Source organism: Xylaria bambusicola (genome assembly GCF_022495145.1).
Source record: "Xylaria bambusicola strain CBS 139988 unplaced genomic scaffold F5B22scaffold_58, whole genome shotgun sequence".
NCBI lineage: Eukaryota > Fungi > Ascomycota > Sordariomycetes > Xylariales > Xylariaceae > Xylaria > Xylaria bambusicola.
The window spans coordinates 48,641-69,000 of record NW_025953611.1 but is presented as its reverse complement, the minus strand read 5'-3'; the positions used below and the strand labels follow the sequence as shown (position 1 = coordinate 69,000).

General features: G+C 47.7%; 6 protein-coding genes and 1 non-coding gene across 7 annotated transcripts; 6 read left to right on the top strand and 1 right to left on the bottom strand.

The window, feature by feature from the left end:
* The first annotated feature begins 2,008 nt into the window (after window positions 1-2,008).
* Window positions 2,009-3,047, top strand: F5B22DRAFT_623977 (uncharacterized protein). The gene is made up of 4 exons (XM_047976093.1): window positions 2,009-2,160; window positions 2,214-2,519; window positions 2,619-2,731; window positions 2,794-3,047. The coding sequence occupies exons 2-4, from the start codon at window positions 2,421-2,423 to the stop codon at window positions 2,897-2,899; spliced, it is 318 nt and encodes a 105-aa protein (XP_047826605.1). The 5' UTR covers window positions 2,009-2,160; window positions 2,214-2,420; the 3' UTR covers window positions 2,900-3,047.
* Window positions 3,048-4,537: 1,490 nt separating this feature from the next.
* Window positions 4,538-6,948, top strand: F5B22DRAFT_623973 (vacuolar triacylglycerol lipase). Its single transcript, XM_047976092.1, has 3 exons — window positions 4,538-5,104; window positions 5,178-5,940; window positions 6,018-6,948. The coding sequence occupies exons 1-3, from the start codon at window positions 4,868-4,870 to the stop codon at window positions 6,629-6,631; spliced, it is 1,614 nt and encodes a 537-aa protein (XP_047826604.1). The 5' UTR covers window positions 4,538-4,867; the 3' UTR covers window positions 6,632-6,948.
* Window positions 6,949-7,948: 1,000 nt separating this feature from the next.
* Window positions 7,949-8,087, bottom strand: F5B22DRAFT_t171. The gene has a single exon. It is a non-coding gene; the product is annotated as a tRNA-Arg (tRNA).
* Window positions 8,088-8,840: 753 nt separating this feature from the next.
* On the top strand, window positions 8,841-9,675 carry F5B22DRAFT_623969 (uncharacterized protein). Its single transcript, XM_047976091.1, has one exon. The coding sequence runs from the start codon at window positions 9,068-9,070 to the stop codon at window positions 9,602-9,604; it is 537 nt and encodes a 178-aa protein (XP_047826603.1). The 5' UTR covers window positions 8,841-9,067; the 3' UTR covers window positions 9,605-9,675.
* Window positions 9,676-11,290: 1,615 nt separating this feature from the next.
* Window positions 11,291-13,619, top strand: F5B22DRAFT_623967 (uncharacterized protein). Its single transcript, XM_047976090.1, has 2 exons — window positions 11,291-12,477; window positions 12,533-13,619. The coding sequence occupies exons 1-2, from the start codon at window positions 11,686-11,688 to the stop codon at window positions 13,349-13,351; spliced, it is 1,611 nt and encodes a 536-aa protein (XP_047826602.1). The 5' UTR covers window positions 11,291-11,685; the 3' UTR covers window positions 13,352-13,619.
* A 1,850-nt stretch (window positions 13,620-15,469) lies between these two features.
* Window positions 15,470-16,351, top strand: F5B22DRAFT_451080 (uncharacterized protein). Its single transcript, XM_047971961.1, has 2 exons — window positions 15,470-15,775; window positions 15,879-16,351. Exons 1-2 carry the CDS (start codon window positions 15,639-15,641, stop codon window positions 16,075-16,077), a joined length of 336 nt encoding a protein of 111 aa, XP_047826601.1. The 5' UTR covers window positions 15,470-15,638; the 3' UTR covers window positions 16,078-16,351.
* Window positions 16,352-17,015: 664 nt separating this feature from the next.
* On the top strand, window positions 17,016-18,940 carry F5B22DRAFT_451029 (golgi transport complex component Cog5). The gene has a single exon (XM_047971960.1). It carries the CDS (start codon window positions 17,239-17,241, stop codon window positions 18,595-18,597), a length of 1,359 nt encoding a protein of 452 aa, XP_047826600.1. The 5' UTR covers window positions 17,016-17,238; the 3' UTR covers window positions 18,598-18,940.
* The last annotated feature ends 1,420 nt before the right edge of the window (window positions 18,941-20,360 follow it).

Below are 20,360 nucleotides of genomic sequence, written 5' to 3'. Positions count from 1 at the left end.
TTTAACGATTCTAATTTGTCGGTAATCTAAATATTAATAATAGGGGTGTGCTCATGGCCCTTTTCAGTGTGATTCTTCATGCTGTCTCTATGTTACCGTTGCTAACTATATATTTGGGTCACTCAGGCAATTTTTGACAAAGAAGGCACTTTGGTATAATCAGTGAATAGCTCTACTTCCAAGCGCTTCTGTCATCTCTTGTTATCGAAGGTATTGGTGTGCGGTGAGGCTGAACCTAACACCCCAGCCGAAGGCCTTGTTCTACCTTCTCCCACTCTCTATCACCAGCAGCTGGCAAATTAAGCGTGTTGATCTCCCTAAAAAGGAGTTTTTCATGGGGTTCTAGTAGTCGTCGTGAATATTCAGTTTGACATATAATACTTATCTTTCAAAACTATACTGACTTAAGTTTCACTCATTGAACCCTAGAGGTCGACTTAGTAGCAGATGTAGACGCCTCAAAATTGTTACAATAACTAAATTAATTACCACATTCAACGCTTGTATTAAGTAGTTGAACAGGAATTAGAGACTAATATGGCGTGAGACAACTCGTGTCTTTCCAAAATGCACTTCGTCAATTAGTAACAACTAAATTTAAATGAATTTAGATGTATTCATATCATCTATCGTGGCTAATCCAACACGACTTCGCTTTTGCCTCCGATATATACAATCATCTCATTGAATATTATCACTAGTCAGCTTCAATCCTTCGCTCCTCGTTGGTCCATGCCTGGTAAATTCATGTTACACACCAACAATTCTCTTAAATAGATCGTATGTGGGTTGTCTGATAGCTATGCATTGAAGCGAAGCAATCTATCAGAGAACGGCTTCAAATGATGCACCGGACCCTCCTCTCGATCAACTACTTTGATTTCTGCTACGTTGTGATAGGTACTTCTGATCATGTGATATGCATTGTGCAGACCATCACTTAACATAAAATAGATTGGTCGAGCCAACACTAGCTTTAGCTATCGGGAGTCGGGAATAAAGTTAGGATGGGTTTGGAGCCATTGAATAGATTTCAGACGATGGCCACTTACTTACCTAATAATAGTTTGACGTTATGAAATTCATATGGACCCATTCAGGTTACAGCTATGAATAGCGTCGATTGGCTATGGGTTACGACGATCGCAGCTTCAGAAGAGCGGTCACCGGTCAAGTTGGAGACTCAACGTAAGATTATCGGGTTATACAAGGAGTAAGCAGGAACCCATGATTTCAACGGAACGAGTTAACGCATAATGATAGCCTATGACTTTGGAATCCCCTAGCCGCGTCTGCATAGATATCTATGCAATGCTAGAACCGTGCAACCCTTGATTTATGTCAAGTTGTTATCATGTTGTCATCTTCCCTGCTTCCCTGAGGCTGTTGTTCCTTACAGATACCACCGGCTCTCGGGTCAGCGCTAGTCACCGAATAATGTTTATGCGCCAGCGCATTAATCTCACCTTGATCCTTCGTTGCAACAAGTCAGGGTCTCTCTGGGCCGGCAGGCTTACTGCATGCCTGATGAATGCCCCTCTTACCCCTCTCTGCCCCAATGATTCCCGTAGCCAAACCCCTCTTTGTCAGCTGCGGGCCTCGAGTGTTTCGCAGTAGTGCCATGCTAATGATAGATCGCCAGGATCCCCTACTGTCAAGTACGATTTGAATGCACGCTGACTACACACTGTGTGTCTGGCCTGCTGTCAACTAGGAACGAAGACTGTTCTCAGTTGTGATGTGTTCTTGGGTGCGACACTGATCTTCAAGTAAACACGATTACTTCACACTAGCCCTTCTCCAAGTGCAGGAACATACAACGTTTGATATAGCAATACTTGTGGTAACTACTTAATAACCAGCAACTTACCTAGGTACTAAGTACACTGGGTACAGGACTGTGTAGAGCTGGTAGTTGCCAGATTGGGCTAACCCAGACTCTACTGCTTATACAGATCCTGGGAAGAGACAGGCCGACTTACAGATATGCACTACTACGGAAAATGGAAGCGCAACAGCATGTAAGTTCATTCAAAGTCGTTCTCCCACGTCTTCCTATCGATGCCCTTGTTGACACTAAACTAGGGAGGTTTTAGCAGCGTTGTTTGGTTCGTCTCCATCTGGATGCTGACCTGCCTCCGGCATTCTGGACGTTTTCATGCAAGCCGTGCTGTTTTGGAATAAGCCCATAGGCATAACTAACTTGACCCTAGAGAAGGACTTCATGCACACTTGCCAGCCGTGACAAATGGCGGTGTCGATGGCATGACGATCAATCCTTCTTGACGATGCGTAGGTCTATATAAACCTGTCGCCCGAACCGACGACAAACGAGAAGAAGACCATCTCATCCAACAATCTCATCGCCTATCCACACAACTACAAGCACCACTCTCAACAACCCCAACAACTTATTCAAAATGACGGTCACTCGCATCTTCACCTTCGCCATCGCCGACGCGGCTGCCCAGGACTTCGCTGTCTCTACCTTCAACGGCTTCAAGGACTCCTGCAAGAAGGTACACCTCTCAGCCAGCCCTCGCATTGTCCCGCTCTATGATGCAGTCCTGTATCATCGTACAAAATCGACTCGTAGCTAATCATTTCCAACTTCACAGAACGGTGCTTCTTACATCGTTGCCACTCACGCCGCCAAGGTCAAGGTCCTCAAGGACACCTCCGGCAGTGCTGCCTGGACTGTCTACGCCTCCATCACATTCCAGAACGAGGAGTAAGCTACTCTGCCTTCATCTTGACTTGTATAGCCCAAAAGCTTACCATTGCGTCAACTAGTGATGCCAACTACTTCGCCAACGAGGACCCCGTCAACCAGGAGGTCAAGGCCAAGAACGCTGGTGCCACCTCCGGCTTCTGCGTCATCCAGGGCTCTTTCAGCTAAATGCTACGCTCGCAAGCATAGCGACATGAGATTTGATGGGTTTTACGAGCGATGAAATGATATAACGGTTCAATTTGGACGTGAAGAAAAAATCAAAAGCTACAGTGATAGACTTCCTCTTAGACAATAGAGTTGTATTGATCGCTAGTTCTGTTGTTTACCTCTTATACCATTGCCTGTGTGTGGGCTTATGTGACAATTTGGCAATTGCCGGCGCTAACCCTCCGTGGAGTACTCCACGATATGTACAGATGGGGGGTGCATTAGCTCGATGACTAAGCTTCACTTTCGTTCTGTGTGAAGGTTTTTGGAGTATCTTAACTCCTGTTATGGTTTACTCAGGATGCAAGCTACCTGAATTTAAAGTGCTTTTCCCTGATTGAGAGACATATGTAGAGCATAGTAAAAGGGTAACTAACTGCATGACCTAAGTTGACTATTTATGCGGGCGAACTCGAACCTTATCCTATGGAAAATCATGGGAAAAAGATGTTATACCATGGCCTTTGATTCTATGCCATAGCTTAGGTGTGATTACATTATTATTGATCTGGGCTTTTGCCTGATAATGTAAGCCCACCCTAGACTTCATTAGATATATACTGGTACTACCGTGGTACAGAAAGGTGAGGAAATTTGTATACTACAACTTTCAATCAGCGAATTTATGAGGGCAACTTCATAAGCTTCTGATGGTACCTTGGAGTCCCGAACTTAAACCATCACGTTACTTAAAGTAGCGCATCGCTAGGCTAGGTTTGTGTGATAGTTATTGGTGAAACTTGAAATAAGACAGGTACATCGGAATAGAAGTCAAAGTATGCCTGAAAGGGAACATATCAACCAATATGTTCGCTTGAAGGTCTGTATCTAATTCGCCGACTATAAAGAGCATGAGATGCTAATGGTAAGGCCTCAAAAGTAACTTGCACTATTATGATCAAACTCGTGATCCTATTGAACAGCTGGTCGCCGCATCAGACTAGACACTTTCGCGTGACGAGATCTAGCATCTGGCGTTAAACAGGTGGAACAAGAGATTGGCGAAAAGGCCTATTCTCCGGGGACGGTTTCGTCGTTTCTAGGCAGACGACGGATGAGCTTGCCGTAATGCACCTTGATACTTTATAGGATCAACTTGTTACCGAGTCCTGCCTATCACACCAGATGTATGCGCATCGGCAGTAATAGTATAAAGACTTATCCGTCGTGACGAGTTATTCATACCAGATAAGGGCTGTTTGGGCGGAAGGATTGGCCTAGTACCGTTAATACCATTTTATGTTTCGCTCTAAGAGTCATATGATGATAACGTCATGAGGGAGACTCAAGGTCCAGCTTCCCATGAACTCCTCACGATGTCGACACTGTTAGATTGAATACTACATACCCCCAATATAGGCCCAGGTACCTTCACTACTTGGCGCGTCCCAGGATGCCTTGCCCACTACGTCCCCGAATCATGATTGATTCCGCACCCCCACCACAAAAGAACCTTCCAATCTTGGTTATGGGGAGAAGAAGCAACTGCATAATGCAATGGCCAGCTCTTTCGGCATTGGTCATGTACCTTACATTAAATGTGCGCGGTGTAATGTAGCACTAAGGCAATATATATATCTACCGACACGTGTTGGGGAAAAAACGATGCACGGTGGAGATAGAGATGTGTGGTGCAAGGGCGCCATGTGAGAGGAAGCTCGGTGAAAACATCACGCAGTCTGGGCATATGGGACGAAGGTCTTAAACATAACAACACCAGATATAGAGAATAGACAGACACGCGACCATCTAGTCTAAACTCAGGCGCGCGCCCGTTTTACATCTACGTGGAATTTGACTCACCACGATGGTAATATCGTATTATATATGAAGATCATTATATCAGCACGACTGGTTGGAGATGAAGGGCAGACAACCGAGACACACGAAGGCTATCATTTCTAAATTGAGGATATACCATTTACCATGACGAATTGGGCGGCGCGATGGGTCGCTATAACGGTTTTTTGCCAGCTCCTCTCTCCAACAGCGGCTGCGGGCTTGACAGTGAATACATCTTGCAACACTTACACGGGCGTTGCTGCAGACGGCGTCGCGCAATGGCTGGGCATTCGCTATGCAGCACCACCGGTTGGTGACCTGAGATTTATGCCTCCGAAGGACCCATCTTGTTCAGACGGCTTACAGTTGCCAGGCAATACCGTAAGTGTTGATAGGCCTAGCCGCCGTGCATACACGGATCCTATGAATGTCTACTAACAGATTTACCTGGTAGCATGGCAAGCTCTGTCACTCGACGGGTGGAAGCCCAACGGACACCAGTCAATCCGAAGACTGCTTATTCCTCGACATCTACACACCAGTCAACACAACAAGTCACTCCAATCTTCCCGTATTCTTCTTCATACAGGGAGGAGGGTTCAACTCACTAAGCAACCCGAACTATAACGGTAGGGGCTTGGTAAAAGCTAGCGGGAACAATATCATCGTGGTGACATTCAACTACCGCGTCGGACCGTACGGTTTCATCACCCACGAAGACGAGATCACGCCAAACAACGGGTTGCTCGATCAGCGGAAGGCCCTCGAATGGGTACATAAGTACATCTCGTCCTTCGGCGGCGACCCTCATCATGTAGTGCTTGGCGGCGACTCGGCAGGCGCCGCCAGCGTCAGCCTCCAGATGGCAGCATACGGCGGAAAGCCCACGGATCTCTTCCACGCTGCAGCCGCAGAATCGATCTCGTTCGCCACTGTTCTGACCGTCGAAGAGTCGCGGTACTTGTATGATAATTTTGCCATCGCGGCCGGGTGCGCTGGGAACAGCTCGCTCACCTGCCTGCGATCTAAGACGGCGGCGGAGCTTCAAGCGGTGAACAAGGGGATTCCGTACCCCGGCACGACAGCTTCGCCTCTGTACGCATGGAATCCCGTAATCGACGGCGACCTAATCCAGAACCTGACGTACGATGCATTTGCGGATGGGAATTTCGTCAAGATACCTCTCATCGTGGGCGATGACACTAATGAGGGTACCAGTATGTACCCCCAAACCCATGAAATAGAGCTGAGCTTCACCAGAAGCAGCCAATACTAATAATACCTTACTCTCTAGCTTTCGCGCCACGAGACGCTTCGACGATCGGCGCTAGCGATGCGTTTCTGAAGACACAATTCCCGTACTTGACCCTCGAGCAGCTCGGCCGGATCAACTCCCTATACCCCAACCCGGACGAAGACAGCTGTCCGAGCTCCGGCTGTTACTGGCAACAGGTCTCAGCGGCCTATGGAGACATGCGATACACGTGTCCGGGGCTTTTCATCTCGACGGCGATGACGGACTTTGACATGCCTAAATCGTACAGCTATCGGTATAACGTGGAGGATCCGGCGCAGGTGGCCGAAGGACTAGGGGTGCCGCATACAGTTGAGGTGAACGCCATTTTCGGGCCTGAAAATGTGCCGAGCGCGCCGGCAAGCTATTTCCCGGGCGGCGTCAATGCGGCCGTCGTCCCTGTCATCCAGGCCTACTGGACGAGCTTCATTCGCACATTTGATCCGAACACGTATAAACTGAATGGCTCTGCGCACTGGGAGACCTGGGACCCTAGCGAGCATAATCGCTTGCTGTTTGAGACTGGTGGGATGACGTTGATGGAGACTGTCGACGAAGAGATGCAGTCCAAGTGTGACTATTTTTACTCGATTGGCGTGGCGATTCGACAGTAATTCAGATAGATCTGACATTGCATTTAGCACCTTGGTATTTAATTGTTTATAGTAATCATAATCGCAGCATTACCTAGCAACTTCACCTGCCCATTCACGGTTTTCTTAGGACTGAAAACGTCCTATGAACTCAGCCCTCGGAAGAGGCCCGGATAGGGCGTCATGGCCCTCGTCTTCAAAATTATCTTCAACCGTCGCTTCAATCTCGGCGCACCTCACCTCGAAGTACTGCTCGGATCTCTTGTTCTCTTCGCGATGCTGTGTCGGTTGGGGTAATAGTCCAACAATTACGACGCGCCATAAGCTCAAGTAACCCCACACACATCCCTACCTATCCACACCAGCTTATCCCAGCGTCACCAACCGCACAATAGACATACCAAGCAGTCTACTCTCATTACTGTAACGTAACTTGGTAACAAGCTGTTCACGTAGGACAAACTACTGTCGAAGAGACACGCGACAACCTGTTCACATGGTAAACACGGTGATCACTCACCGTTCATGCCCCCGGCTCTACATACAATCTCCTTCCTACCTTGGCCAAGGCACAATAATGACTGCTGTAACCTGTGAGCTGTGAGTTATGATGAACTGGACGTAACACGGAGACAGACAAGACCGAAGCCCGACCCAAGGAGAGGCACTTTATGGGGTACCTAGGTACTTGACCTCCCGTCAATCTCTCTCACCGTTTATTCACAATGTAACCACAAGAGCGGTGTGCCGAGTGATCACTTGTACATACAATAGGTCTAGGTATCAGGGGACAAGGTCCAGGGAGCAATCAGTCACAGAACGGCGGTTGCATGCATGCCGCCGTTGCTACACCATTTACATATGTGCCTACACCCGATTTTTGCATCCCAGATCTCTGGATACCTGCTGGGATGATCCATCGCCAAGGGCCAAAGCCCACATGGGTATATACTGTAAGTATGTATGTACAATCCTCTGCCGTATTGGCACTGCAATGAGTTGCACAGCTACACATGCAGTCAGCTGACGGTACCTACATTGATATATGTTATCTACGTCAGTACTCGGTCAAGAATCAGATAGAGAACCAGCCCGGATATTCAAACCGAGCCATCTGTATTCAGCGTACGAAGTCACGAGGTAGGCATTGCCCCATTGCGATCACTAAGATTCAGCAACACGTTACTAGCATTATGGGTTTACGTACAGAGTGTTCGTTAGACTAAGACGCGTACAAAAAAGCATTGTGATAGGTATCTCGAGATGTCTCTATCTACCTACCTACGGAGGTAGATATAATCGACAAGAAAAAAGAAAATAAAAAATAGAAGAATTTGTTACCCGACGTGGGGCTCGAACCCACAGCCTCTCGATCTCTGGGGGTCGAACCTGCGATTATCCGGCATATATGCGGCATGTTTCTAGGTTCGCAGCCCGCGATAGAAGTCGAGTGCGCTAGCCATTGCGCCAGCCGGGCCTTGTCACCGACTAGTCGAAGATCTATTGGTACGATCTATTTGATCAATACATATATACCTGATGAATCTTTATTCCTACTCATCAATGCGTGTTTGAGAGTCTTCTCCATACTTTATCAAGTAAATCGCCCACTCCCTAGATCAATAGTATCGAGTAATTCCACGGTCATTGAGTAGGCGGCAAGGCACAATTGAGCGTGACTGATATCCACTTGCACCGGCCGAGTCTAACCAATTCAATACCCATCGGAGATATCATCCGCTCCATTCAGGGAGAACTCCGTACTATTACCCACTGCACTGAAGGGTGCGAGCAGATGAATGAAATGGCCGAGTGCTTGGGATGGCGCTACTCTTCATTGCATAACCCCTTTCATCTTTTGTTTCTCGGCTTAAATTACTGAGTTCGTGTATCTATAAGTCTCAATCTCTAAAGCATTGACCTGGTTTATTGTTGCCCAAGGCGTCATCTTGCCTATGCAGATACAACATCAACCCTCTATCACGATAGCTGTTCCCTGGCTTTTATACATACTTCAAACTGATATTGCGAAGCCTGTTCTTCTTACATGGGCTAACCTATCGCCTCGGCACCTTGCTTAAGCTAGTTCATCGCAACGTTCGTCGGGGTTTAGTGACCCTTCTGGAACCTCTCCGTAGAGGCAATTGGTGGCTAATTAAGAACCGAGCCGCACGCCAATATAAAATTCGTTTCATGCTAAGTGTGGGTGATCATATAACCATGGCATTATATCCCTATACAGCAATCATCTCGTAGAATAGGACAAGTAATCAGGCAATGCAGAAGCCGCGGATATTAGGACTCGGGTATATTTAAACAGTCATGCCACCCGACTCTAATGTGTGAGACGTAGTGTCTGGCATGATATGAGATCTACAACTACGATTATAGCAGCGACCCGTATCCGGACAATTGACCCCTGATCATCAATTTGTCGATCCCAGAGCTCGAACCATCATGCGCTTATCATTAATCGCCGCCGTAGTGGCTTACGCCTCAGTCGCCTCAGCGGCGATCAGCTGGTCCCTACAAAAATCCTCGAGTCCAACAGCAGACCAGGCAGAAGCATACAAGCTCATCGAAGCCGCCATGACGAAAGCCGTCGCGCGCTACGCGAGATTCACAAACGCCGCCAAGACGATAAGGGTAGCGTATAGCCCGGGCGTCCCAACGGCCGAAGCCAACATCAACGGCGACCTCCGATTCGGATCCAATCGCGCTTACATGACGGAGCGCACGGCCATGCATGAGATCGCGCACACGCTCGGAGTCGGTCAGACGTCGAGATTCGATCAAAACTGCGCGAGCGGAAATTGGCCTAACGCGCTGCCACTGCTCCGGTCCTTCGATGGGAATAGCGCCAAGATCAACTGTGGCGGCGGACACTTCTGGCCATATGGGCTTAACTATGAGACTGAGTGGAGTGAGACCAATGGTAACAGACATGTACAAATGGTGGATGCTATGATCAAGGACGGAATAGGATCGCGTTAAGTGATGAGTTGTAGTGGTAGTTCATTAGTAAATAGAGCGGATGAAATGATTGAGACTCCCTTTAAGAATTACCAAGTCGTGAATTAGTGTGTGAGAACTATGGCTTAAGAAAGGATTTAAACCATCAAGTGCTTGACGAGACTTTAATCTGGATAGTAGAACGACGGAGAATTTGTAGGAACTAAGCCATTTTATGACTTGTATTCAGACAAGGGGGATCTGGATAACTACTCTGACCTTCTTGCACTGGTCCAAAAGAATCACAGCATCTATTTTAACGATATCTTTGCCCCTACATCGGAGATTGACAGCATTTCTCAATCCTATGGCTTTCGATACTCGCCCTCTTTATACAACGATTTTTATCTTTGCTTTTCTTGCCGTGATAGCTTACATGAGTGATGAATGATGACACCGGGCTGAAAGTCGGCAGTAACGACCGCTTCTACGAGTCTCTATCTACACAGTAGCCCCGGAGAGCGAATCGGCCCTTCAGAATCAGTGATGATTCAAATAGTACCATTTTCTAGCTCTAGAAATATTCACTCAAGAGCTATGAGATATTTCACTAGTGTACGCGCCACGATCATGAGTTGCAATCGAGTTTTATAGTACCATATGACTGACAATGATATATCTGAGCCTCATCCCAACCAGGGCAGAACAAGGACCGATATACGCAAAGCTAGATATTGGTGCTTCATCTTCCTGTCCTTCATAGGCACTTGAATTTAGGCTACCTTAACTGGCGCCCCTCCAAGAGTCCTTTGACCTGCTGTGGACCTCAAAAACTTCGTGATCATTTCAAGAGTGCCATCCTTCGTTTTCATAACAAGGGCAGACTACCGGGCCCGGAACCCGAGCGATTCAGATTACAATGAACAACTAGGACTGCACGAGTCCTTGACCAACTAACTCCTTTTCGGCTATTGATGGCTTAACTCGACTCTATATACAACTGGTTTGCTAGCCCAAACCGCCTAGGTCTCTAGGGTTCATTTCCAAAAGCAAAGTCTGTATAACCTCACTTTCTAAATTTTCTCAATATTGCCTGCATGTCTCTGAGAAATCATGAACACCCTGCAATTGCCTTTCATACAGTCGAAGTGCAAGGCGAACTGCATATTCAGCCGGCACAGCGTATGTGCGTACAACAGCCGCAGCCACAACCACAACCGATCATCTACCCATAACACCTTGCCATCATCATGCCCGTGTTTATTTGGTCTGGTAATACTCAGAAGGGGGTCAGACAAATACCGAGACACCCGAAATATAACACCAAAGGTAATGTGAGTGGTGGCCTCCAAACTCCTTGTTTTATCTCAAAGCATAGTGTATATAACTGTTGAAGCTTTAGTATGAAACCCTCCGTGGATAGAGGATCTGAAAATGGAATCCACAGGATTGGGATTTTCATGCAGTCAATCCCTCACGAAAATTGGATAGAGGCATTAATTTATTGATACTCAGAAACTAGAAATTGAGCTGCATCTGACAGCTGCTGTATCACATGGCTAAACAGTGACTTAATTGGCCGCGACGAATGGGTGTCATAGCAGACCCGGTAGCGAACTCATACTCTCTGCATTGCAGCCCAGCTGCCTAATGCCAGCCGAAGTCACCGTGACACAATGAGCTATCAAAATAGAGTGTTTTCAGCTTCATTGATCATGGGGATTTCCACGTCTGTTTACACGTCAAAATTTTCATACGACACATGAAGTAAACTCAGTCATTGGTCTGCACGTTACCACTACTACCTAGGTCATCTTGCAGCTGAAGCCAGATTCTCGTGAACGATTATACCCAATACAAAGGTAGAGGTGAGCCTCATCCTCAGGGGCGCGTGTCTTCCCATCACTGGCTTCGCTGAGTCGGCAATGTGACAACACTAGTCTTGATGCACCATGTGTAGATGCTGCCAGTGCGGAGAGGGGCTCATGTTGTAGTTTTCGGGTTATATGATGCAGCGGAGCTGGTTATCGGTGCCTGGCCTTTAATATGAGAGCTAATTCTCTGCGTTGCGTCCTCGGAACTATGCTCGATAATGTCATAACTGTTTTTCTCATTTGACCTCTATGTTGCGACAGATGGCTACCCCGCTGCTTGCAGTCGCTCTTCTGCTGCGACGCATCTCAGCTGCCCCGGTGACACCTCTTGAAGCCGATATCCTCGCCGCGAATTGGAATATTACCACGCTTAGAACTCAACTCGCCCCCTCGTGGTCAACCACGTCACCTATCCGGAGCACTGCCGGCATTTTGTGGACAGCTGTAACAACCCTATCATTGTGTGTATATACGGTTATCCACGTGAACGTACCACTGCGGAGTGAGACACGATGGAAGTTTTACCGACGCAAAGCATGGTGGGTGCTCGCCGCAATACTGGCACCCGAGTATGCACTATGGGCGGCATTTGAGCAATGGGACTCCGCAAGACTCCTCCGTAACAAGCTACAGAAATATAAACCAGAGGAGAGAAACGAGACAGGTCCAGTTGAGAAGGAAGGCCAGAAAATGCAGGAAGAGAAAATGAATTCCGGCTGGTCATACTGCTTCTACGTCGTGATGGGGGGACTCACGGTCAACGTCAGCGCCATAAATCCCGAGTTCCAATATATGACAGTAACGCCTGCGGGACTGTGTTTACTGGCAGAATACAGTCGCTTACCTCATGTCTCGAGGAAATCTATCAAAGATCGGAGCAAAGCAGATGGGCTGGCTAAGCTACTTGTTTGTGTTCAGGTAGCATGGTTAATCATCCAAAGCATCGAACGAGCGGCGAGGGACTTGCCAATCGCGCTGCTTGAGATCCACGTGCTAGCCCACGTTGCTTGCGCATTGTTACTGTATGGGCTATGGTTCAAGGTAAAGTTAGAAATCAATAAGTCAATGAATGAGCTTTTTATTAATTGTGTGGCAGAAACCTCTCGATATCCACGAAGCCACCATGGTGAACTCCAGTGGTTTCGATGATGAACTTGCTTTGATGCTCCTTATCAGTCAAGCCAGCGAGGAAAACCGAAAGAGGTGGCGAGATGAACACAAAGCAAACCAGGCAATCACAGCTGAAAACTGGCTAAAGCTTCTTACAGAAGACGTGATAATGGTGGGCGAACAGAGGGGTCAACCACAGAGCAATAAAACATGTGGAGATCAGCCACATGTCGATGAAATGATGAAAAGAGCTAAAAGAGCCGCAGAGAAGTTGTTAGAGGCACGGACGAGAAACGATCCAGCATCTAATACGTCACAATGGTTCGAGGAGAGTAACTCGAGCTTTTTGGTGTATAGGGCAAAAGACGTATTGCTCCAAACACTACTGGAACACTTCAATCTTATTAGCCCCAGGCGCCAATTATTCCCTTTGCATTTCGACTCACATTTTCTAATTTCCAGTGCGATGGTTTGCCTCGCCGCTGTTTACGCGGCAATTCACTTGGCAGCCTGGAGATATCATTTCCCAACAGACACTGAGATGTGGTTATGGCGAGCATCTAGCCTTACTATTGCAGGCGTACTTCCAGCCATATTGTTTCTAATTACCCTTGCAGTAGTGATGGAGCGTATGGGCATGACATTATACACCACTCAGGTGACGTTGTTTATATGCGGATTATTGGTTTTGGTGTACGTTGTGGCGCGTTTTTTCTTATTCATTGAATCTTTCATCAGTCTAAGGCAGATGCCAATTGGTGTGTTTGTCACAATGCAGTGGTCGGATTATATTCCTCATGTGTAACTTTCATTCCCCTTCTCCTGTATGCTCTCTTTTTAACGAAAGAGGTATCACAACCCAGCCCAGCGCCTCGATGAGTCAGCAGACGCTTTTGTGCCGAGGGTTTAATATTGCTGTTTTTCGGATTGGGGTACATTGAGTGGGAATCCGCGAGTCAGACCTTCCGTAGCCCTCCTTTTTCTAGGTTGCAAGAAAGTTACTTAGGGGCAATCATCTGCAACCAAAACACAGCCACGCACTAGAAAGCCAATGAACGAGCAACATAGCCTAGAGTGGTGTTAGCCACTTGTGTCGAATATAGTCGGGTACTTTGCCTTGCTTGACGCTAAATGGGAGTAGCTGCCTTGATGCATGATGACGAAGATATCGTTCTATCAGATAATTAATACTGTGAACCGTTCGTCATAGATAGAGCTACACTCGCTATCGTGTCAAAGAATGAATTTCTTGGCCACCCCTATTTACGATGCATAGGCGGTGCACTATCGAAGGGGTTAACGTAGTGGACCAAGACACAACATTGATTACGTGTTACTTAAACTCTGCAGAGATCTGGCTAAGATGACTATTCAAAGCCATAGATATTGCATATACAAATGATCAGATGTTTTAAGTGAAGATATTAGTAGTATTAATTATATTTATTGTTAGTAGTAGCATTATGCTATTATAGTGGATGATTCTGTTGCTGCTAGGCATAAGGATATGGTGGAATCGAGAGCAAATCCAGCCTGGGTTTCTTCAGGAGGTACACGACTCCGCCAGCGATTTAGTCATCAGATGATCCATACAGCCGAGATAAATTTACTAAGGAGCGTAGAGTGATATTGCTCACGGGCTTCATCTACGTTGATACGTCATCGTGCTTGGGGCTCTGTTACATGCATTGGGTTATTTTGTTACAACAGAAACACTAGTTACATGATGACTGATAAGACAAAATGATATCAACTAGGAATAGTAATTAGCGGCACGCTTGGGGAGGAGAGTCAAAAGAACTTGTTGTAAAGGCTAACAATTATTTTGGAATATAGAAAGAAAATCAACTTCAAAGTCTTAGGAAACAGGATCATCACAAGGAAGAAGAACGTGGATTGTTAACATGTTTCATTGAATGGAATAGTTAAGAGAGAAGCCGCAGAAAACTGCGGGTAAAATTATTGTATGTATTTGATTGACATTCTTCGTACTTTTGCCTATCCTAAAGTAAATCCCTGCTGTTGGCGTGAATCGCTGACCACCTAATTATCTGATCCCCCATACCAATCCTCCTCCGTAACAAATGTAACCCGAGATAAAATTTACTACTAGGTTTTAGAATCCACTTCTAGGCTCTGATATTGCGGAAAGGGGGCAGACTACGCGATTAATGTAAAATTGATACCTGGTTCTCCGACAGGGTGTCTTGATACCACTTACTGCTCTCTTCGGTAGTCTCTAGAGTAGACTTATTTACACTAAGATCAATACTAACAAATAGGAGGGTAACCAATAGATCTCAGACCAAGGCTCTGGAAACGGGTACAACATTAGCATGAAACTCTATCTTGCTCTAGATATTTGTGGCTTTGGACCACCAGACACCCGTCGCGTCATTCCGTTTGAAAAAAAATGCTTCTCGCTGTAGGCAATAATGCGTTACTAATGATCTTAGTATTGACCTACCGGTACCACTTGTTCAACTTTGTGTTCCCCAAAGAATGACGTTAGAGAGGAGTATGGCTTTGGACCCTCACTGGATTGAGCAGCCGGAGATCTACGACGCCAACACCAACCCCAGTAGATGCAACGGTTTACAGCGGGCCTCTCTCCAGACTTTCTCCAATCATCCGTCACGGAGAGCCGTCTAAGCCGCAAGTCAGCGATCTCTAGGGTCCTTGGTTCCCACCTTCAAGCGATCCACTGTCGGGGGATCCTAGTGTACGGAAAGCGCCTTGAAACAAGTTTCTAGCCACAATCACGTACGCTACCAATAGGCCGGGACCCGAGATTCGAGTGTGTGCAATCATGGGGGACATCCTTCAGCGTAATGCCTATGTGGCGCGTATATGATATCATGGCAATCTACGTCACAGGCGTGGCTCATCAGATCGGTGAGATCGGTGGGATTGTGAGGCCATCGATGAGCATATAAGTCGAGGCTTTGCCCAGGAGTTGAAGGTTTTGATACTCATCCTCACATCAACACTCAACGACAACAACAGACACGACCACACTCGGACAGAGAACCGTACTCTTCACACTTATAATCTTCATAACCTTCAGCAACACCCAATAAATCTTCCACACAATGTCCAACAACCAGAACGGCGGACTTCTCGGCGGTGTCACTGGTGGCCTTGACAATGTCTTGACCGGCGGCGAGCAAGCTAAGGGCCAAGGCGGTCTCCTGGGTGGCGTTACAGGTGCTCTAGGAAACACGACACAGTGAGTCTCCCCGCGTCCATCACTTCCCCCTTTAGAGGAATCCGAACGCGATTCAAACCAGTTCTCAATGTATTTGGCAATTGCTAACTCAATGGATAAACAGGGGTCTCGGCAACGGCCTCAACTCGACAACAAAGGGCCTGGGCAGCGCTGTCGGACAGACAACTGAAGGCCTCGGCAACACAGTCGGTGGTGTCGCCAACGGAGTCGGTGGTACCGTCGGCGGCGTCGGCAAGAGTGTCGGCGGAGCCACTGGTGGCAAGAACCAAGATGGCGGTGCTTTCAAGAGCTACGGAATCTAAGACTTTACCTATCTAACGAATGGTTGTATAATAGCGAAGGATAATGGATATTGCTTCAGGATGGGTGGGAACTATGGTTTGGGGGGTTTGGACATGAGATTATGACACATATATATAAATATATAATACAACCATATGGTTAATATAAAAACGAAATGCGTTTGACATATCTCAATATTGCTACCGAGTACTCGAGAAGTGATCGTCGTCAATTAAGCTACTGAGTAAATGAAAAGTTGAAGACAAGTCTTACGCTTCACGATATGTAGATGAGCAGCAAAGGGGATGAATAGGGGATTTGTAGTGTACCTAGGTAATGGGCCCAGTGATGGTTAGTGGTTGAATGCTCCCCTAGGGCACTGTCTGGGGCCTGGGGGGTGCTAATGTGGCTGAGTGTAGGTTGTGGGTGGCTTTCACTGACTGCTCACCAGCGGGGTCATGAAGATACCTACCCGTTGGGACTCCACTTCCGTCGCCAACCTTCTGACTTCCAGTAGAAGGGTTGGGGTCTTTGACTTGAAAATGACCGGTTGACTTGATAAAACAGGGGTACTTCCATTTAGGTACAATCCCCACCAAGATACAAGTAGCTCTGCTTAAACCAATTCCACTTTACATAACGATTAAAAAAACTTGAATATAGCTAAGAATTTAATTAGGCAACCACTTTCTAGCCCACTGACCCCACCCACTTCTACACCTTCAATACCTTTAATACCTTCACCTTTAACGCCTTCACCTTCAACTTCAACACCTTCAACACCTTCTTTTTCAATTGCTAACGTCACTCAAGGCGGTAAGTATGCTAACTATCGATCTAGAATCATCGAAATCCAAGAGACGCGAACTCAAAAAATTGGCTAACTTGGCAGTTTCAGTAGGGGTGGTAATATTCTTGGCATTCAAGTAAGAAGTATAAATGTAGCGTGCATGTGTATAAACCAGGAGCTACTTCTATTTTGGTGGGGATTGTACCAATTTGGAAGTACCGCCGGATTTTATCAAGTCAACTGGTCATTTTCAAGTCAAAGACCCCAACCCTTCTACTGGAAGTCAGAAGGTTGGCGACGGAAGTGGAGTCCCAACGGGTACCTAAGCCATGCGACCGAAATGACTTAAAATCCAAGAGCCATCTCCCAGGTTGGATCAATCTAGCGCACCATGTCGGCCCATGGAGAAGAGGAGGATGAGGCATCGTACATAGATTACGAAGCTTTTCTCGATCCCAATTTCAGACCGGCTTCGTTCGCCAATACGCTTGTCCTAGCCACCAACAATCCTACCGACACCCCCCTCGATCTCTCAACACCGCTGTCCAAGGTCCTGTTCGATGCCCAGGAGCTCGACTCCCACATCCACGTCCTAACCACTCGTTCCGCGATCCCCCTCCTCACACACACCAAAGAGCAGACAGACGCGAGCAAGAGGATCATATCCGAGATCGACAGCCAATTCAAGAGTTTGAACGAGAGTTACAAGCAACTCGAGAAAGAAGTCATACAGAAACATGCCGAAGCCGACGAGGTGCGCTTCGTTGCCTCGAGGTTGTGGGAGACCCTGAAGCTTGGCAGGTCTGTAGGCCGATGCCTGCAATTGGGTCGCCAACTCGAGGTCCAACACGGCGAATGGAGCAGTGGCACTTCAAGCAGTCAGAAAGAGGACCACAGGGCTCTTGTACGGTGCGCACACACAATCCTCTCTTTAAGAGAAATTACCGAGAAGAACGGGCCTGGCGAGGAAGGCTATGGACTACAGAATGTAGATGCGATTAGAAGTTTACAAGACCATGTCGTGGGGCCCATCGAGCGGTCTATAAAGACGACTTCCGAGCAGATCATTCGCGAGTTCTCGATTGGTTCTGCCTCGAGCACAGCAACATTTGCGCAAAGCGAAGAAGCTAAAACAAGAATCATATCTGCCGCCATCACGCTGTATCTAATTTCGCCTACGGTTGGCGTCAAACCCGAGAAATGGGCGCCCCAGTTTCTGGTACAAGCTCTCGAGGTCTATCTACGCAATGCCCTACAAAGCTCCATATCTTCACTTGCGAGGTCACTAGCGACACTTCCATCACTCGACCGCACCTTAGCCGAGGTCTCAGCACGATGCCAGAATATTGTTGCTCTAGAAATCATACTAGACGCCGCGAAACCGCCAGCTCACCCACTCCTGCCGACACAAAAATCCATTCTCGAGAAGAGCAACCTCCTACAACCCCTTCTTACATACCTCGAAACCGGTTCACTGGCATCGTACTTTTGGAGGTCTATGGCCGGTAGCCTGGCGACTAGGGTGCAAGAAATAATCAACCGTGGCGGGGTTTCTGCTAGAACCTTGAAGACGAACCGAAGTGCAGTGGGCGAGGCAATCCGGGAATGCGTTATTCGAGGTAGTCAGCCGCCTAGTACCGTGGCGCCAACCAAAGGCCGTGGTTCCAAAAGCGATAACGAGAAGACTAGCAGTTGGGATAGGGAGGTAGCTGTCATGGTTGGTAGTGTCGTGAACAACCTGGGGCGATGAGATTTGATTCTGCCGCTCGTAAACATAGTATACTTTGACTTGGTCACCCTCCGGCGATTGTTGGTATTTTGAGTGTCATCGCTCTTGTCACCTGGCCACTAATTCTGCCTTGTGGTGATGACTGATATATGTTTTTGCTAGCGAAGCAAATTCACATTGGATCACATAGATGGGGCTTAACCGTGGCTGTTCTTAGCTCCCATCGACTCAAACACCCCGCGATGAATTCAAACCCACCTTTTGAAAGCAACGGATGTCTGATAGTAACGGGTAGCGTTATCTACCCAGAGCCAGCGAGTCGAGTATGTCATTTACTGGATCGCAAAGAATATGACCCTCCACTTTCAAATGTTGGGGAGGATGATTTGACGCGTTCCTGGAAATTCAAATATGTACGGCACCTGCCAAGAAAGGCACTAGTGGAGAACCGACATGTTTGTTCTCTTTGCATCCAGAACTCAGGTTCGTGTTGAGGACTATTCGTACTATTCGTGCTCCCCGGAGGACACCTATCCTTTTGCAGTAGCAAGTGGACACAACCATATGACGCAGCAGGGCCTCGACCTCGTCGATGGTTAGGCGTCTAAAGTAGTGTAAAGCTAGGTAGACTCTAGTAACGTACTAGGTAGCATATCTCGATATATCTAGCGGCTTCGTCGAACTGTCCTCCCTATTCCTCCCACCTCTTACCTTCTATCCACACAGGTCGGAAGCGTATTGACTGCTGGCTTTATCACGACGGCTTGATTGTTCATCCTATTGGTTCGTGCCTGGAACATTTCCTCCGTCAGTGAGCCGGTGCCAATCCCACGAGGACAGAACCCGAGACAGGACCTGAGATAGGCGGACGCTACCAACCCAGACATACACTACGTCATCGATCCAGGTATGTCAACACCGCCTATTAGGTATCGCAACCCCTCATCCTGCCCTCATCTGCCACAAACAGCAAGCATCAACGAGGGAATGAATGCATTCCTCTGCCGTCTGCCGTCGTGTCTTGCGACTCCAGAAACCCCAAGTAGCATCACATCATGGGCCGTAGTTCGGCCTACCAAACATCATCCACATACGGTAGTACAGAGCAACAGAGGCGGTCAGTGGCATGCCACCAGCAGAACAGAACATGGCTTGCATACTGGATAAGTCCGCATCAGAGGCTCGCGACAGCGGTTGGGTCCCTGGGTACAGGTACGGTAGCAAGGGGGACAGTCGTGATAACGGTCGTGACAACGGCTGGTTGACGCGGATGGCCATATTTATATCTAGATGTGCGCAGTGACGTTACAGTAGTTCCAACTGTAAAGACTGTAAAGACATCCGACACCCGACATGTCAAAAGTCTGCCAAGACACCACCAGGGGCAAAACCTCCTGTTCTGGAGCCTCCTGGTCTGTCCTGGTCTGTCTTGGTCTGTCTTGCCATACACGTTGATGCTGCTGTGCTGTTTGGTGCAATTGTCCTGTCCCAGAGCCCCACGACTGCCCCACCCCGACATCTTGATTGCACGTCACCAAAAAAAGATCGAGATGTCGTCGCGGGACAGACACCCTTGGTATTGGTACTATTGCTTGCGTCGCAATCCATATCAATATGGCTCAGTCTCCTACTCGCAGCCCTGCTCTCCTTCTTACAGATCCCGTTCCCCCATCGTGGTACAAATAGCTACCTAACCGTCCCGTCCCCCTTCGAAGTGCTACGAGAACCGTGGGGGGGGGGGGGGGGGGGGGGGGGGGGGGGGGGGGGGGGGGGGGGGGGGGGGC

Excerpts from the sequence above, each read along its gene's own strand:
- F5B22DRAFT_623967 (XM_047976090.1), top strand. The coding sequence starts at position 11,686 with ATGTTGCGACAGATGGCTACCCCGCTGCTTGCAGTCGCTCTTCTGCTG. Across the intron at positions 12,478-12,532 it reads TGTATGGGCTATGGTTCAAG|AAACCTCTCGATATCCACGA; the intron begins GTAAAGTTAGAA and ends ATTGTGTGGCAG.
- F5B22DRAFT_623973 (XM_047976092.1), top strand. The coding sequence starts at position 4,868 with ATGACGAATTGGGCGGCGCGATGGGTCGCTATAACGGTTTTTTGCCAG. Across the intron at positions 5,105-5,177 it reads TACAGTTGCCAGGCAATACC|CATGGCAAGCTCTGTCACTC; the intron begins GTAAGTGTTGAT and ends TTTACCTGGTAG. Across the intron at positions 5,941-6,017 it reads TGACACTAATGAGGGTACCA|CTTTCGCGCCACGAGACGCT; the intron begins GTATGTACCCCC and ends CTTACTCTCTAG.
- F5B22DRAFT_451029 (XM_047971960.1), top strand. The coding sequence starts at position 17,239 with ATGTCGGCCCATGGAGAAGAGGAGGATGAGGCATCGTACATAGATTAC.
- F5B22DRAFT_623977 (XM_047976093.1), top strand. The coding sequence starts at position 2,421 with ATGACGGTCACTCGCATCTTCACCTTCGCCATCGCCGACGCGGCTGCC. Across the intron at positions 2,520-2,618 it reads TCAAGGACTCCTGCAAGAAG|AACGGTGCTTCTTACATCGT; the intron begins GTACACCTCTCA and ends CCAACTTCACAG. Across the intron at positions 2,732-2,793 it reads ATCACATTCCAGAACGAGGA|TGATGCCAACTACTTCGCCA; the intron begins GTAAGCTACTCT and ends TGCGTCAACTAG.
- F5B22DRAFT_451080 (XM_047971961.1), top strand. The coding sequence starts at position 15,639 with ATGTCCAACAACCAGAACGGCGGACTTCTCGGCGGTGTCACTGGTGGC. Across the intron at positions 15,776-15,878 it reads GCTCTAGGAAACACGACACA|GGGTCTCGGCAACGGCCTCA; the intron begins GTGAGTCTCCCC and ends ATGGATAAACAG.
- F5B22DRAFT_623969 (XM_047976091.1), top strand. The coding sequence starts at position 9,068 with ATGCGCTTATCATTAATCGCCGCCGTAGTGGCTTACGCCTCAGTCGCC.